This window comes from Chiloscyllium punctatum, chromosome 2 (assembly GCF_047496795.1).
Source record: "Chiloscyllium punctatum isolate Juve2018m chromosome 2, sChiPun1.3, whole genome shotgun sequence".
Lineage (NCBI taxonomy): Eukaryota > Metazoa > Chordata > Chondrichthyes > Orectolobiformes > Hemiscylliidae > Chiloscyllium > Chiloscyllium punctatum.
This window is the reverse complement of record NC_092740.1, coordinates 71,112,163-71,130,139: the sequence shown is the minus strand read 5'-3', so window position 1 is coordinate 71,130,139 and position 17,977 is coordinate 71,112,163. Positions and strand designations below refer to the sequence as shown.

The window sequence follows — 17,977 nt, the reverse complement described above, 5'->3', positions numbered from 1 at the left end:
GTAATACAACACCAGCTAAATGAATAAGAACGAAATTAAAGACAGTTCTTAGAAATATTGAAACTAGATGAGGATATTATAGGGTGCTGTTCTTTTTCAGGTTGCAGTGTGAAATTGTTCTGACTGGGAACTGCAACAGTGTCATGTCATAGGGTAACTAGAACAACCTTGCAAACACTTCTTGCGCCTTGCTGTTGAAACCAGAATCAACAAATGTTAATGATGATAAAGTATACAAATATGGTAGTCCAGTGTTCTTAATTCTTTATTTGGGATGTGGCCATGCTCATAGGACCAGTATTAGTTGCTGTCCCTGTTTGGCTTTGAATTTTATACCTTGCTAGGCCATTTCAGTGGGAAGTTAATAGTTAACCACATTGCTGTGATTCATATAGGGCAGACTAGGTAAGGTCTGCAGATTTCCTCCCCTAAAGGACATGAGTAAACCAGATGGGTTTTCACAACATTGATGATAGTTTCATGGTCATTATCATTGAGAATGGGTTTATTAGTTGAATGTTAATTCTACCAGCTGCTATGGGGGATTTGAGCCCATGTCCCCAACTCATTAGCTTGAGCTTTTGGGTTGCTATTGTTGTGACATTACCATAAGCCACCCTCTGGTAACTTATTATTGTTGATTATTCTAGCAGTCAAAGTTGTGATTTCAAATTCTGTTGTGGCAACCTGAATTTAATAAGTGTTATCATTTGTGAATTAGCGTGAGGAAGATGATGATGAAACCTATCATCCTGTTTTAAAACCACAAATGCTTCACTAATATTCTTCAGAGAAGATTAATGGCTATCTCGTTTGGCCTATTTGTGACTTGAGTATCTTAATTGCAATATGTTACTATTCACCTTATCTTATGAGAACCTGTCTTTCAATAGACCTTCAAGAAATAATTAAAGCTAATACGTTCAGTGATGGTTGATGGGGTTAGGCTAGGATTAACTGTATGAATCAAGAGGGCTTGTGAAATATCATTTAAAAGATGACGGGCTTTCAACATTTTGAAGGTTTAGGTCCACAGCTGATCCCTTTCTGCCAAACCTCATACAGCAAGACATTCAGCTCATTATGCCTCCCTGTAAAGGAACTATTAAGCTTCTTCAAGAGTCTATTATTTCCACATAATACAGCAATTCTTTCCACTTTAAGAATCAATCCAATTCTAATTTGAATGTTCATATTAAGCCTACATCACCCACCCTTTCAGACAGTGCAATCCACGTTATAAGCTGAATAGATTCTTAAGATTTAGGAGCAGAATTAGGCCATTCCGCCCATCAAGTTTGCTCCAGCATTCAATCATGGCTGACCTGTTCCTCACCCCCATTTTCCTGCCTTTTCTCCGTATTCCTTCAACCCATCACCATTAAAAATCTGTCTAACTCCTTCTTAAATTTACTCACTGTCCCAGCATCAAGTACATTTTGGGGAAGCGAAATCCACAGATTCACAACCCTTTGGGAGAAGTAGTATCTCCTCAGCTCTGTTTTAAATTTGCTACCCCTTATCGTAACACTATGACCTCTCGTCCTAGAATGTCCCACAACAGGAAGCAAGCATTTCACGTCTAGTTTATCCACACCTTTTATCATCTTGAATGCCTCAATTTGAACTCCCCTCGATGTACATACAAAAATTCTCATGTCACCTCTGGTTCTTTTCCAATTACCTTAAATCTTTATCCTTAGAGTACTGGTCCTTTTGGAACCATTGAAAAGCATTGGAAAGAGTTCCTGTTTACTAACTCTATTAAAGACCTTTCATTTTGAACATTGCTATTAAATCTCCTTTTAACCTTCTCTGTTTTAAGAACAAAAACCCCAGTTGTACACATCCAAATTTCTGTATGCATAAACCCTTAATCAGAGATGCTTGTTTGTTCCGTTGGAAGTAAATCCTTGTTCATTGTAGATGATTAATGTATCCTGTAGTAGAAAAAAGAAGTAATTTGATTTCAACTTGTTTGACCCAACCAGGAAGAACCAAAACAATGGAGGGAATATAGATTCAAAGCAACAAAAGAGAAGGTAAGTTGTTTTAAAAAGTGGCCAATGTGCACATAAGTACTAGAAAATGCAACAGTGCAATTACATGACTGGTTATTGGGTGATTGTTTGTTTGTATTCAGTGACATTTTCCAAGAAAACTGGAATTGTTGAGTGTCCTCATCCATCAAGTTTTGCAGGAGCTACTTTGAGGAAATAAAGTTATGATGTTTTGACCTTCGAATAAATTGTTAAGATCTTAATTTTTCAACAAACAAGTATAGAAAGCTGATTTTAAAAGATATTATTTTCTAATGAACAATCAAAATAGAGTGGTCTCCTTTTTGTTTGGCTACTGTAATATTTTAGAATTAAAGTTAGACACGTTTCCTTGTCATATGCACCATGCTTAGATAACATATATTTCTGGATTTAAGTTGTCCCTTACAGCATTCCTTCACAGTATAAGGGAGGAGAAAATATTGTAAATCTTTACCTAAAATTGGTAAAGATCCTAAAAATGCATGAATCTAAACTAAAACAGTGAATATTAACTTTAAGACTGAACAGAATCTGAGCTATTTACTTTGTGTCAAGTGTGATCAGACCTACATGCAAATGACTCAACTTTCATTTGTCAAACCAGCCATTGATCAGAAGCCAATTAATAATTTCATCCTAAATAGGATGTGTTTACCAGTTACAGGCAGAAATGGGAAATGGGAAATATCCAGACTCAGTGTGCCTGCCTCAGAAGCAAGAACTTCAAAACATATGACTTTCATTCTGGTAGGTGGGTGGCTGGCTAGGTGAATGCAAGCTGGAGTCAGTCCCATCAGTGCTGGACATTTAGAGGTGGCACCATCATGAGCCAGTACAAAGACCTGCCATGGATTCCTGGGGCTTTGTACAAGTTTAGTTTATTCAGTATTGGGCACTGTAGTCTTTTATGTTGACATCTATTTGCCTCCTCCCCACTTCAATATCCTATTCATATCAAACCATTCCCCCAACATTCAGTCAATGCCTACCCCCCCCACCAACCTCTAAGCAAACCCTGTCATTCCATGACCCCTGTAGTCCCTATGTAAATTTAATGCTAGCACATACCTCAGCTACCATCCTTTATCCTTACATCCTCCATGCCAACATACCAAATATTCAGCATAGACAGACTTCAGGAGGCACACTATGATGAAATGAAGTAAAGTTCTAAGCAATATTACAGATTTCATTATATATACACATTTTCATTTATGGAAGCCTATTCAACACATTTAAATTCCTGCAATCACTAAAACCCTTATGTAGGCAAACATTTATATTCATAACCCATATCAATTATAGCTAATCCTTCAATTATCTCTTGGAGCTGTTAATCAAACCATGAACTTTGAGACCTTCCTTACTTAGGTAATAACAGTCAAACAACATTAATCCCATAATGATAATCCTAGTCAAGAACCATCGTTAAAACTGCTTGAACCAATTATTTTTTGATGGAAACAAAGGAAAGTTTTTTTATTTAAAAGGCAGGGATTTTAATATCTTGGTAGCATGACAGTTCTGCTATCTTATCTGTGCTTAACAAGCCTTCACATCTCCACCATGAAGTTGTGAACTGTACACTGCAGATTGAGTCCATTCTTGGATTGGAAATTAGGTCTTCTTGACCTCTGCTCTAAAGTTAAATGGTTAGATTCTTGATGAACTGGGAAGTGAAAGATTATTGGTGATAGATGAATATGTGAAGTAATCAGATAGCCATGATCCTATTGAATGGTAGAACAGAATTGAGCTGTTGAGTGGCCAAATTTGTTTTTTGTTATGAATTCCTTCTGTATCTAAAAAATGTTGGTGAGTGAAGTGATGTTGCCACTGTCCACAATAGCTAAAACTGCCCACAGATTTTCTACATTCTCTTGAGCAATTCCTGGATATAATTTCCAGTGTTATATTTTTATACAGGGAAATGTGGCAAGTAACAATGTGCCTCTTCAAACAATCAAATTGAAGATTTCTCACTAAAACATACAGCCATGTCTAAACTAGGACATATAAATTAGAATATTTAATTATATATATCATGTATAAAAGCCAAATGAGAGAAAGAGAAACATTTGGTAGAGAGATAAACAAAAGATATCTTTAAAATCTTCAAACATTATTGAATTCTGAAGTAATGAGACTCCATATTTAAAAAGTTCAACATTTATATGTTTGAGAGGTAGTTTGAACATAATTAAGATTTGTTGCTGCATTAAAAGTACACTTGCTTTTGAATACACCAGCCCTGTCTTTTTCTGGCATGTTAAATGGGTAAATGCAACATGTCAAACTCTTACATTGGCTTCAATGCAGAGTCTGTTTGCAGGGCTGCAGTGTAGTACAGTTTATGGGGGAACAGGACAAATCAGGCTGCAATTGCTGGATTTCCATCTTTGATTGTATGTGTTGAATCTGGAAGTTGCTGTCCGATTACTCTGCAGTGACTCCTGACACACAATCTGAGCCAATGTTATTGTAAATTAAATTACCAAATGTTAATCCAGCTAAATCTGATGAAGTAATATTTATTTTCTTTCTGTCAAAGGTCCCGGTCCCGTGGAAACACCAGTGGCAGTGGTAGTGAGTCTGAAAATTCCAGTAGAGAGCGTAAAAGACGTAACAGGTATTCACGTAATGAATCATATGATGGATCTGGTGTTGTTGGAGTGATTTTCTCACTTGAGGCACATACTGGAAAACTCACCAAAATGTGAATGGCTCACTAGAGACAGGCTGGAGCTGGATACATGTATAACATAGGTGTTGTAGTGTGCATTTTTTTATTAAAGTTTTTCAAAAATTGTTTAAATGAAGGAAACAAGAGGAAATATTTCTAGTGTACTGTACCTTCAGTGTCAAGCCCAGGTCAATGATAGTAAACTCCATTCTGAGTTAGAGGATCGCAAGCTCAATCCCCATGCTGCAAGTTGAGCTGTTTGTCAGATCTTAATCTACAAAATAATGAATGCACTTCAAAAATAATTAATTACTTGTGAAGCCATTAGAGACATCTGAGGATGTAATGAATGCTGCATAATAACTTCTTTCCTTATGGGTATACATGAGGAATTAGGAACAAAATCTATCTGATTCAACTGACGAAACAGAAGAGACACCATGCAGCGTCACACCTCTAACCGATATGTAGTTCTGTCACTCACAGGCACATTTCCCCATGCTACACCAGGTAGAAACTTCAAGTGTCCTTTGACAATCATTCACGAGTTTTCCAGATCCAATTATCTTTCTGTTCCCTCAATTTCCAAGAGGCCTGCCTGTGTTGTCCCCTTATTTCTGAACAGAAACCAAATTGTTACAAGTGTCCTGCTTGGTTAGTAGCACAAAACAATTCACCAGCTTCCTCATAACTTCTTTGTCTCCCTGCGTTATGGACGATTTAGAAAGCATTCCCTTGAAAGTTACTTCTGAGCTATGAACTTTAATGAGCATGTAGGTATCTCCATTACAGAATGAGTTAGTTTGATTAAAACTAACGTACCAGCAAAGTGTTAACACTGAACAAGAAAAAATTAGTTTATTCTACACAGCTGCACAAAGTTACTTCAAAAATGTTAGTAAGTAACTAAATGACTTCAATAAAGATGAAATGTAGATAACAAAGGATGTGTTACTTTTAAAGATGAAATTCAGTTTGATCCTTTAAGATGTTGTTGAGAGCTTGTAGCTTGCAGTTGAAGTGTTGTTTAGAGTGAAGGGTTGACGTTTGAAAGTTGTATTCAACAGTTATGATGGCTCTTGTGGTTGAATAATTAAAGGTTGCTTTATTAGGGAGACTGAATAGGTAGAATGGATCTTGGGAAATGATTGATGGTCCTTGGTGTTTGTGTTTCACAGGTGGGCTACTTCCAGCTTGCTCAGTTACTCCCTGTCGCTGTGCTAACTGCAAAACTTGAAAAAGAGGATATTTTTAAATCAACGCATTTCAGTCATGTATTGACCAACCCTTGATACGATAATGGACAGTTGCTTTCAGTAGTAACTGGGGTACTATTAGTTCTAACATTAATCTACTTTTAGAAGCTTCTGATAGCTTGACCAACTGTAGTTCAAAAATAAAAAATCAGTGCAAGTAAAACTCAAAGTCTGGCAGCATCAATGGAGAGAGAAATAGAATTAACATCAAAAGGCCAATGACTCTATTTTGGATCTTCAAATTATCGCTCATGACTCGCTGAGCTTTTCCATACTTTGTTTTTATATCAGATCACCAGCATTCCAGTACTTTGCTTTTATTGTAGTCCAAAACATCAGACGGTCAGTGGAAGCCATTTTAAAAAGTCACCAAAGTCTCTTTTAACAATGAAGAGGAAGTACAGTTTTCAAACCATTTGTAATATCCTCATATCTGCTTAGTCCCTCTTCAGCAACAGCTGCCCTTTTTCTGTGAGAAACCTGAAAAGTTGTAAAAACTGTCCCCTGGATACTTCATGAGGTCCCTGGTTGTGTTCTCTCTTATCATGTCAACCAGCAAGCTCCAGGCAAGGTGGTTACAGACAGTCCTGATCACTGGGTTCCCAGCTGACTGCCAAACTAACCTGACTCTCTGGATGGTCAGTATCCTAAGCAGCCAATCAGAGGTACAGCCCATCCCAAGTGACAGACAAATCAACCAATGATTGCTGTTTTCTAAACAGCTACACTAGATTGAGTTAGATGTACCAGATTCCCAAGTCCCTCCTATGTTACTATCTTGTGTCAGGACTCAGGATTCATAAGGGGACTGTCCTTTTTCTGTTGGAATTTTATTTCATTTTGGATCAGGCTGAAGGCTGCTGGAGCAAAAGGCAAGCTAAAGCAAAGCTTAGTTCCTCAGTTGTACTTGTAGAAGGTTTTACCTGATCTGCCTCTTCTTGACATCTAGAGGTCCCTGTTGTAAAATGGCTGCCACAGACTTGAAGCTTGAATAAGGCAGCACTGGCACAGTTGGACATCCTCATTGATGGTAGTCTGTTGGGAGAGGTGGTTGGCATGGGAATATGCATATGGGAATTTGCCGCAGTCATCTGGAAACTGAAGGTCATGGATGTCCAAGTTGATGAGTTCTGTTTTCACCTGGAAGTGGCCAAAGTTTCTGTCCAGATGATATTGAATGGTGACAGTGGGTGGTAGGTCATCTCGGCCAAGAGAGTGAGAAAATGTATCTCATAGAAAACTAAGCTTTTGATGCATTTTATAGACTGGAAAAACAAATAGGTGAAAGTCATCTGAAAAAGAGTTAACAGAATGTTTTCAGAGTAATAACTTAGAACAGCAGTCTGGAGCTGAGGAGAAGTCAAGCAAATCTGGACCGGGTATTGTGCAACAAGGTAGGATTTCTTAAATACCACATAGTGAAGGCCCCTCTAGGTGACAACAATCATTAATTTTATATTCAGTTTGAGAGAGAGCAGAGTGGATCCAAAGCTAATATTTTAAACTTAAACAAAGACAATTATGAGGGTGTGAAAATGGAGCTCGTCAAAGTGAATGGACCACTGAAGTCAAAGGATAGGTCAATTGTCTGTGGTCCCTCAAGGTTAAGATGCTTCATGTCTGTCAGGCTAGATGAGTCTTCAGGTGACTGAGGAGCCATGTCTCATATCCCAGGTTTTACTTCAGTGGGGGACATTGTTGCATGGGGAAAGGGCAGCCCTGTGGTGGAATTCTTCTCATTCCTCTGCCACCATTCCAGCTCATCATCGAGTCATTGAGCCTCAAGGTGGCTTGTGCCTTAATGGATCAGGAGGTGCCATTCTGAGTGGTAAGCAGCTTTCTCCTCCAGTAAACGGTGTCAATGCTTCCATGATTTAGTATATTCCTGAGTATCTCCTTATGCTCTTTACCTTTGGCTATGTTTTGATCAGTGTCCAACAGAGAACTGGGAGTAGACAACTGCCTTAGGAGGCAGTTTTCAGACATCTGGATGCAACAGCAAAGTTAGGTGTTTAGGAGAAGGGATTTGATGTTGACAGACATGACTTCATCAATGATGCTCATTGGCCTGGCAGTCCTCCCATTTGATTTTCAGGATTTGACACAGACAATGCTGGTGGAAGCTGTCAAACATCTGAATGTGTTGTCAGGTCTTACAGCAAGAAAATAGAGTGGTCAACTCAACTGGCTTCTAGACCTGGAGTTTGGTTTACTGTGTTGACTAGGAAGAGGGTCCTACAGTCAGTTGTTTGTTGAAAAACAGCAGAAATAACGTTACAGAAAATCTGTAAGTTTATTGGCTGGTAAGAATCTGTTTAAGACTCTCCGTAAAATGCAATAAATTAATAAAGTGTATTATTAAGCACCTGAAATGTGTTAAAGTCAGGAGCAATATAATGAAGTGATATAACTAAACCAAAATAGGGTATAGGAAGGTGAGTAAAGTTAACATAAAGGAAGCACATTTATGGTGAGGATAGGATATATCAGGGGAGCTCAGACCCCGTGTGTTGCACAACCTGCAGCATGTGGGAAATCTTTGACATTCCTGGCAGTCTGGATGACTACATCTGTGGAAGTGACATCCATTTGGTCATCTTTAACAGTAGGTTTAGAGCTCAGAGATTGTGGTTCACAATGAGACCAATGACATAGGTTAAAAAAAGGGAATGAGATCCTGCAACAAAAATTTAGGAAGCTGACTAGCAGATAAAAAAGCAGGGCATCAAATCTTTGGATATTCCCAGTGCCACAGGCTGGAATAGAACAGATCAATGCCTGGCAATAGAGTTGGAGATATCTGGATCAATAGTTTTCATTCTAGGGTAGATGTGACCTGTACAAGTTCAGCAGTTTGCATCTGGACCAGAACAGGACCAACATCCTTGTGTGGAGATTAGCTGGTTTGGTTGATGAGGATTTAAACTGATTTGGTAGGAGGATGGTATATGGAGTGGTGGTACAGTAAGGGGGTGATGTGTGGTCAAGCACAGAAGAGGAACCAAGTCAGTGAGAAGGTAGTGTGAATATCGTCAAGTTAAGTTACAAGACTGGATGCCATTTATTTTAATTGAGAAACATCAAATGTCATTTATGCTATAGCAGACTAGATGGGGCAAATGGCTGAATTCTGCTCCCATATCTTTTAGTCTTATAGTCTTATGGAATATTGTGAGTAAAGCAGATGTGCTGAGGGTGTTGATTAACATATGGCTTAAGTATGTTATTGGAGATATGATTGAGGGAGGGGCAGAGCTCGAAAGCTCAATATTCTCGGGTATGGAAATTTTAGACAAAATAGTGAAAGGATGTAATCGAGGAAGTGGTATTGCAATATTGATTAAGGAATTAGTTACTAAAGAATAGTTCCCGATTTTGACCATTACACTTTAAGGAGTAAGTGAAGTGCAGTGCAGATTGACAAGGATGGTTCCAAGAATGAGAGAATTCAGTTACATGTTCAGGTTAAAGAAGAGATAAGATAAGTTCGAGTTGTCTGTAATGAAACAAACATTGGAAGGAAATTTTATAGATATGCTTAAAGTCATGAATAGTCTGGTCAGAGTAGACAGAGTGAAACTGTTTCCAAAGCCAGAAAAGCCAAGCAATAAGGGCTGATGATTTCAGGGGATTGACAAGATCAACATGAGGAGCAAAGTTTTAACTGAGCTAGTGTTTGGGATCTGGAATACCCTGCCTCCGAGAGTGTTAGAGACCGATTCAATCATAACTTTCAAAAGAAAATTGGATAAAGCCCTAAAAGGATACTTGAAGAGTTCCAGGGAAAGGCGGGGAGTGGGAAATCATCATAGTCATCATTAGACTAGCAGGTTTTTATTCAATTCAAATTTTGTCACTTTCACAAATTCGTGCCCCACAACCTGGGGATCTGGATTACCAATCCAGTAATATTATTCCACCATCTTCCCACTGCTCCCCTCCCCTGTGGAAATGGCAACTTACTTTTCACCTCCTTGTGACTTTCAAGATGTTACTATGTCTATAGGTTAATTTCCCATTAACATTACTAGACTCAAAATAAGTTATGGAGTAAATAGCCTTTTATTGAAATGATAATTAATGATAACTAAGCAACCTTTGTACCCCAGCAAATAGACAATTGTAATTGTACCGATACATTTATTAAAAGCAATGTCTTTTCTCACAACTTTACAAACATTTTTCATGATACATTCAGAGCAATAATATATTGGATCATATGGCAAGATAGAAAATGCTTTATTATGAATAACAAAGTATTACTAAAGATTTATTTTGAATCATAAAAATGATCCTTTTTTTTATAAAAGATATTGCATTGACAGAAATTTACTAAAACTAGAAAGCAATACTTGCTGCTATAAAAGACCACAGTGTAGAATAATTGGCACATTGGTCTTTTTAGTTCACTCGGAATATTCATTTACCAAGTGTTAAATCCACGCAGGAAAGGCAGAGAAGCAATAGCCCACTTCAATGTACTTTAACCAACTCAAAAAATACATTTCAATTCGCAATAATTGTGCAGTGGAATGATAAAACAGCCGAAACCTTCTTCTGTTCTTTTTATTGAGGAACCTAGCCTATGCAATGTTTCATTATATCCAGCTGGTGGCCCACACTGCATTGTTAGAATAAGGAATGACAATTATCAATATAAGATGTGCATTTGGGGGGAAATTTCTAATCGATGTATTACGTATACATTTTGACAATTTTTAATCTTGCCTATCTTCAAATTTTTAAAACAATCTAGCACAGTAATGAATGATTAGAAGAATAAGTTAAAACCCAAACACATGATTCTGCTTAATTTGCTGAATTTTTCTAGTGAGACTGAGAAGAAATCAAAAGTCAGAGATGTACCAAAAAAAATTACCGAATCACTGAGCATGTGTGTATTTGGTTCTAAATGTTCTGCAATAGTGAGACAGAAACTATTTTAAAGCAAGGAATACCTTTGAGTCCACCAATCGATGGCAGTATTAACTGTACTATTATGTTTCTTCCACTTCCTAGTTAAACTAAAATGAAACTTAATTATTATAATACCAGTTACCACAGATGCTTCAGACTTCGTCTTTAACTTCAATGGGCAATCTAGAGTTAAACATTACATTGACCTAGATCGCCAATTAATTGGAGCAAAGTAAATTAACTTCCTGAAGGTATAGATTTTAGCAGATAAGCTGTGGTGAGTTTAGAATTTGAATCCTTATACCACAGGGTTTGCCTCTAAATAAGTGGATCCTTATTTGACTTTGATGAATTCAGTCTTGTCTTTTGTGTTCTAAGTCTATCGAGATTTCCTTCTTGATTTGCGTTGGTTTCAAGCACTCTGCTGCAGTTAACACCTGTCATGTTTCCATTGTTCAGATCACGACAAGAGAATGAGATGGTGGACTCGGCTCCTCAATGGGAACAAGTACTAAGGAGGCAAAAAGAACGATCAATGACTGACCCCAACAACAGACGTTCAAAGCATAGGTCACGATCGTACGTGTTTAACAGCCCGTTAATATTGAGAATCTGAAGAACTAATTATGCTAATTAATGATATATAATTTATTAGATATTGATTTCATGCATTAGGCTTTCATAGGTCAAATATGGCATAATCAAATGAAAATAATGCCCAAAAAGTATTCTTTGCTCCTAATCTCTGCAAAGGTCTCCCTACTGCGTCAGCATGATTTTGTTTTTCTAGTCATTGCAGCGGTAATCTTTATCACCTTTCTAAGTGGAACTGCTGATTCTCAAATATGCTAAATGTTGATGCCCATTTGGAACCAATCAAGCATGGCCCAGATTTATATCTAAGAATCTTGTGGACTGCAGAGAGATGCAATTTTCTGCTATTGATTTTCCTAGTCTGAATGAACAATGAGGTTCGTGGCTTGTAATTCAATTCACTCATCCCCCACTACACCTTATAACCGAGTGTACATATATAACACACAGCAATTAGAATGAAACATTACAAACGGTGAGACAGTTGAAACAGAAGGTCTGTGTCAGTGTGAAAAAGTGCACTGGGATCATATTAAGTCAAACAGCAGAGCAGCACCTTGAGCCATAACAGAGCAACTTTGTACTATGTGTATGGAAATTCAACACCTACTTATTTTCATAGCTATAAACTAACACAAGCATTTTATCATGGAACTATAGAAATTTAAAAATATTTCCTTTAGTATAATCATGTAGAACCTCTGTGCACAAGTTTATTGATGTTATTTAGGACCTGCGTTCGCATCAGATTTCTCTTAAAACTGATGCTCTCGATCTCATCTGTAGTATAAGTTAACATTGCAACTATTTAGTTAGTATATTTTCTGTAGGAGAAGTCCTGACATACAAGCAAAGGAAGAACTCTGGAAACATATTCAGTGAGTATGAAATAATTTTGCATTCCTAATAATATGGCTGCTTTCCCCAGGTTGGGAGTTGTGTCATTCAGGTCATGGTAAACAGTAATAGTCAGGACATTTAAGTGCAAGGAGATTCACTAAACTGCAATGCAGTAAAAGTGGACACCTTGAGTTTGAGTCATGGCATGCAACCCAAACATTTTTCTTTCATTTATTTAATGTTGATGTTGCTGGCTGGGACCAGGCTGTATTGCCCCTCTCTAGTTGACCTTGAGAAGATGGTGGTGATCTGGCTTGTGGAATCATTGCTGTCCATGTACTGTAGATAGATTGCTGAGTGGCACCACATCCACAAATACTCACTCCACCACTGACAAACAGCAGCAGCAGGGTATCCCATCCATGAGAAACAATACAGAAACTCAACAAAGCTCCTTAGAAGGTAGCTTCAAACCATGACTGCTACTATTTAGGAGAACGCACACAGCAGATAAATAGGAGCACCTGTGGTGTGCAAGGTCCCTGCACACCATCCTGACTTGGGAATATCACACTGTTTTTTTCATCATGACTGGGTCAAAATCTTGGAACTCTCTCCGTAATGGCATTGTGGGCTTACCTACATCAACTGGACTGCTGCAGTTCAAGAGGCAGCTCACCATGGTCCTCTCAAGGACAACCTGGGATGGGCAATGAATGGCCCAGCCAATGATGCCCATATTCCATAAATGAGTAATTAAAGATTAATGGTATAATTCTGTAAGTCCAGTCTTCTCTTTAGATCTCAGTATGGGGCTGGGCTGGAGCTTTGTTGGCAAATGGAGGAGTAGTGTTGATTTTGGAAATAATTGAAAATGGCCCTCACCTTCCACCCCACCAACCTCCATATACATCGCATCATCCTCCGCCATTCCCACCACCTACAAACGGACCCCAACACCAGGGATATATTTCCTTCCCCACCCCATCCCCTTTTTTGTAAAGACCATTCCCTCCGTGACTCTGTCATCATGTCCAAGCCGCCTAACAACCCATCCTTCCCACCCGGCACCTTCTCCTGCCACTGCAGGAATTGCAAAGCCTGCGCCCATACCTCCCCCCTCACCTCTGTCCAGGCCCTAAATGAGCCTTCCACATCCATCAAAGTTTCACCTGCACTTCCACCACATGTCACTTATTGTATCTGTTGCTCCCCGATGCGATCTCCTCTACATTGGGGAGACAGAATGCCTACTCGAAGAGCGCTTCAGAGAACATCTCCGGGACACTCGCTCCAACCAACCCCACCACCCCGTGGACGAACACTTTAAATCCCCCTCCCAGTCCACCAAGGACATGCAGGTCCTGGGTCTCTTCCATCGCCACTCACTAACCACCCGACGCCTAGAGGAAGAATGCCTCACCTTCCACCTTGGGATCCTCCTACCCCATGGCATCAACATGGATTTCACCAGTTTCTTCATTTCCCCTGCCCCCACCTTATCCCAGTTCAAACTTTCCAACTCGGCACCGCTCTCATGACCTTTCCATCTTCCTTCCCATCTATCCACTCCATCGTCCTCTCTGACCTATCACCATTAACCCCATTTTCATCAACCTATCGCACTCTCAGCTATCTTCCCCCTCCCCAGCCTCACCCCCCCCCCCCCCCCCCTTCCCCTCCCCCTCCCATTTACCTCATTACACCTTTGGCTCAGCACCTCATTTCTGATGAAGGGCTTTTGCCCAAAACGTTGATTCTCCTGCTCAGATGCTGCCTGACCTGCTGTACTTTTCCAGCATTACACTCTCGGCTCAAATTTCCAGCATCTGCCATCCTCACTTTCGCCCAACGTCTTTGTGGAGCCATGTTCAGCTCTGAATTCCCTCCACCAACCTTTCAACTAATGAAAATTTTATTTTGTTAGACACCAGGAATTTCCATCTGTGTTTTTTTGGGGATGGTGCCTGATTATACAAATTCATACAGAACTTTTTTTATATTCTCTCATTTATTGCCCATCCTTAGTTGCCCTTGAGAAAGCAGTGATGAGCTGCCTTCTTGAACCACTGTAGTCCATGTGCTGTAGGTAAACTCACAATCCCTTTAGGAAGGAAATTCCCGGATTTTGACCCAGCGACAGTGAAGGAAAGGTGATACGGATGATTAAAATGGGTGGTTTGGTGGAAAACTTGTAGATGGTGGTCTTCCTATGTATCTGCTGCCCTTGTCATTCTAGATGGAAATGGTCATGAGTTTGGAAGGTGCTGTCTCAGGATCTTTGGTGAATTTTTTGCAGTGTTTCTTGTAGATGGTATACAGGACTGCTACTGAGCATTGGTTGCAGAGGGATTGGATACTTGTGGATGTGGAGTGATCAAGCGAACTGCTTTGTCCTGGATACTCAAGCTTCCTTGAGTTTTGTTGGAGCTGCACTCATCAAGGCAAGTGAGGAGTATTCACATTCCTGCCTTGTGCCTTGTAGATGGTCGAGAAGCTTTGGGGAGTCAAGAGGTGAGTTACCTTCTGTGGTATTCCTCACCTCATAGTGAACTGTGGAAGAGTCTGCTAAAGTGTAGAAGCACTGCTGATATCAAGACTTGAAACTCTGGAATTGCCTCTTGAACTCCCTTTTCTCCTCTTTTCTCCTGTTCTTTGAAAGCTACTTCCTTTCTGCCCTCAAAACACGATGTGGATCAATGTCAAATTTTGTTTGATAATGTATCTTTGAAGAAATGCATCACTTTTAAGGTGTTTTTTCTTCTGTTGCCAGTTGTGCGTTCTTTGTGGCACAGTGGCTCAGTGGTTAGCACTGCTGCCTCACAGCACCAGGATCCAGGTTCAATTCAAGCCTTGGGTGACTGTCTTGTGGAGTTTGCACATTATCCCCATGTCTGCTGGGTTTCCTCCAGGTGCTTTGGTTTCCTCCCATAGTCCAATATGTGGATTAGGTGGATTGGCCATGTTAAATTGCCCTAGTGTCCAGAGATGTGCAGGTTAGCTGGATGAGCCATGGAAATTGCAGGGGTAGGGTAGAAGGGTTGGATCTGGTTGGGATGTTCTTCGAAGGGTTGGTGTGGCCTTGATGGGCTGAATGACCTGTTTCCACACTGTAGGGATTCTATGTATTTGACTTTACACCTGGAGTTATGAATAATTATGTAAATGATCTTCGTTGGATCAGAGAATTAAATGCTGTTTACACTTCATAGTAAAAGCAGTCAAAAACAAATTATAGCTCATAAAAATCAATCAATATTTTTATAGTGCCTTTCATATCTAATCTGCTTCTCAGATAAACATCTCAATGGGAAATGTACTTTGAAGCATACTTTAAAGGAAGAGAAGTGTTGGAAAATATAGGAAGAAAGTGAAGACATTAAACTCGGCCACTAATGAGTGAAGGAAGAAGAGATGCACAAGAGTTGAGTCAGGGAAACACAGCATTCAAGGGGACTAGAGGAAAAAGCAGAACCAATGCAGGATTTAAAGCCAAGAGCAAGAATTTTAAATCTGAGACATCTGGAGATGAGGAAATAGAGCATTAACAGATGAGTGGGACTTAGTGCATGCAGCAGAGATCTGGAGGTATTCGAGTTTTGAAAACTGCAAGTGGAACTTCAGGAACCAAATTGTTAGGACAATGAAGTCTCAAGATAAAAAAAAATAAAATTTCAGAGGCAGAGAAGAACAAAGATGTAACAGGTAGAGAGCATATGAGATCAGATCTTAACTCAAAATGCAACAAAATGCCAGATTTTGATATAGTTTATGAAAACTTTAATCGGTGACAAGAGACAAGTAAATGTTTTGTGAGCAAAAGATAATAATTTCAGTCTTCCTAATGTTAACTGTAAGTCAAAGTTTCTTCAAGATTGAATATTAAGCAAGCACGTTGAGAGGGAATAATAGTGAATGAAGGGTAGGATTAGTTACTTTCCATGACAATGAGGAAGCTAACTCCATTTCTGGAGATGATGTTTCTGAGGGGCAACATGTAGCTGAGGAAGATCAAGGAGCTAAGTTAAAACATTGATAAACCTCAGAGGATACTATGTAGAGAACAAAGAAGCTGGAAATATTCAGTTAAAATTCAGAGACATAAGCATGGAACTATACTCAGTAGAACAACAGAGAAAAGGCATTGGAGGAAAATTAGGAATAATATGTGATTAGGTTTAGAATTTCACTGGTGATTTTTTTTTGTGCTGCTTTAATACATTGGGAAGGATGTATTAGAGGGATAAATTGATTAATGACCATGGGTTTCACATTTGCTGCCATAAAATGCCTCTTTCAGCCTTTATAACCTTTGCTGATTCATCAGTGTGTGATTCAAACACTGATTCATTAGCAGTTCAGTTAAAAGATTATTGAAATGACTAGCTGAAGTTTAAAAACCTTCAAAAACAATTTGGGTAGTGAGGAAGTAAAGAATTCCACAGAAAAAAACTGTTTTAAAATGTCATTTTTACAACCAGTGATGTGCATTCTCAATGAAAGCAGGGCTTTCTTTTACATTCATAGGATGTGAGTGTTGTCATTTATTATTCTTAATGCCCCCAGAGGGTGTTAAGAGACAACCACATTGCTGTAGGTCTGGACTCACGTGTAGCCTAGACCAGGTAAGGGCAACAGATATCTTTCCTAAAGGTCATTACAGAACCAGATAGGTATTTTTTCCTGATAATCAACAATAGTTTCACAGTCATCATTACACTCCTAATTTCAGATTTTTGTTGAATTCAAATTCGATCATCTGCCATGACAATTTTTGAATTCAGGTCCCATGCACATTACCTGAATTTCTAGATTAATAGTCTAGTGATAATACCACCCCTTGAGTACTATTGAGCATATTGTACCCAAACAGGTAGTTTGTAAGTCCTCCTATGCTTTATTCAAATGGCAATCAATCTTGGAGGAAGCAAGGGAAAGGTAACTACATCAACAATCAACAGAAAGGATGACTCAGGAATATACTGGAAAGGTAAGCTTGAGATGCAGATAAAATAGTGTATTTCTTTTATAATTCCTTTAATTTTTGTTGAAATTCTGTTTATATACTATACATACACTTAATGGAATAGCTTTAATTTTCTCTTGAATTCTGTTTTCTAGGAGAGAACTGGTAGATCCAATTGGTTTAACAGAAGAAGAGCTGAAAGAGATACCATACACCAAAGTAGAGTGAGTTTGTTCAACTTATACAGCTGTGCTGTTTATTTATTGTGCCTTATTGTGGTTCATAAATTAAGTAAAGGACAAATAGTTAAATATTTTAAATTAAATTTCCCTAACCTAAGCATTAAAGACAAATTTTGGGAGAATTTGAAATTAGATTATAATATTGTAGATCGTAATGTATTTACTGGTTTTAACAAAGTATTTACATCATGGGAAGTGGGTATCGCTTACTACTTACTGCTTTTATTGTCCATCCCTAATGCCCAAAGGACGGTTAAGAGTCAACCCACATTGCTGTGAGTCTGGAATCACATGTCAGCATATTTCCTTCCCTAAAAGACATGGTGATAAACCATGAGAGTTTTCACAACAATGTCATCAGACTGCTGTTTTATTCCAGCTTTTTATTGGATTCGAGTATTGGATTAATAAATATCACTGCATCAATACGTCCTGGT

The 17,977-nt window shown here is 38.8% G+C and overlaps 1 protein-coding gene across 3 annotated transcripts in view; it reads left to right on the top strand.

Annotated features, from left to right (window-relative positions):
• The window catches only part of epb41l4a (erythrocyte membrane protein band 4.1 like 4A), a 338,117-nt gene that overhangs the window by 279,792 nt on the left and 40,348 nt on the right, over positions 1-17,977 (top strand). For all 3 annotated transcript variants that reach the window (XM_072583689.1, XM_072583685.1, XM_072583687.1), the window contains 5 exons: positions 1,992-2,042; positions 4,594-4,671; positions 11,358-11,477; positions 12,323-12,370; positions 17,454-17,522. In XM_072583689.1, coding sequence (XP_072439790.1) covers positions 1,992-2,042; positions 4,594-4,671; positions 11,358-11,477; positions 12,323-12,370; positions 17,454-17,522 — 366 coding nt within the window. The remainder of the gene's footprint in view (positions 1-1,991; positions 2,043-4,593; positions 4,672-11,357; positions 11,478-12,322; positions 12,371-17,453; positions 17,523-17,977) is intronic.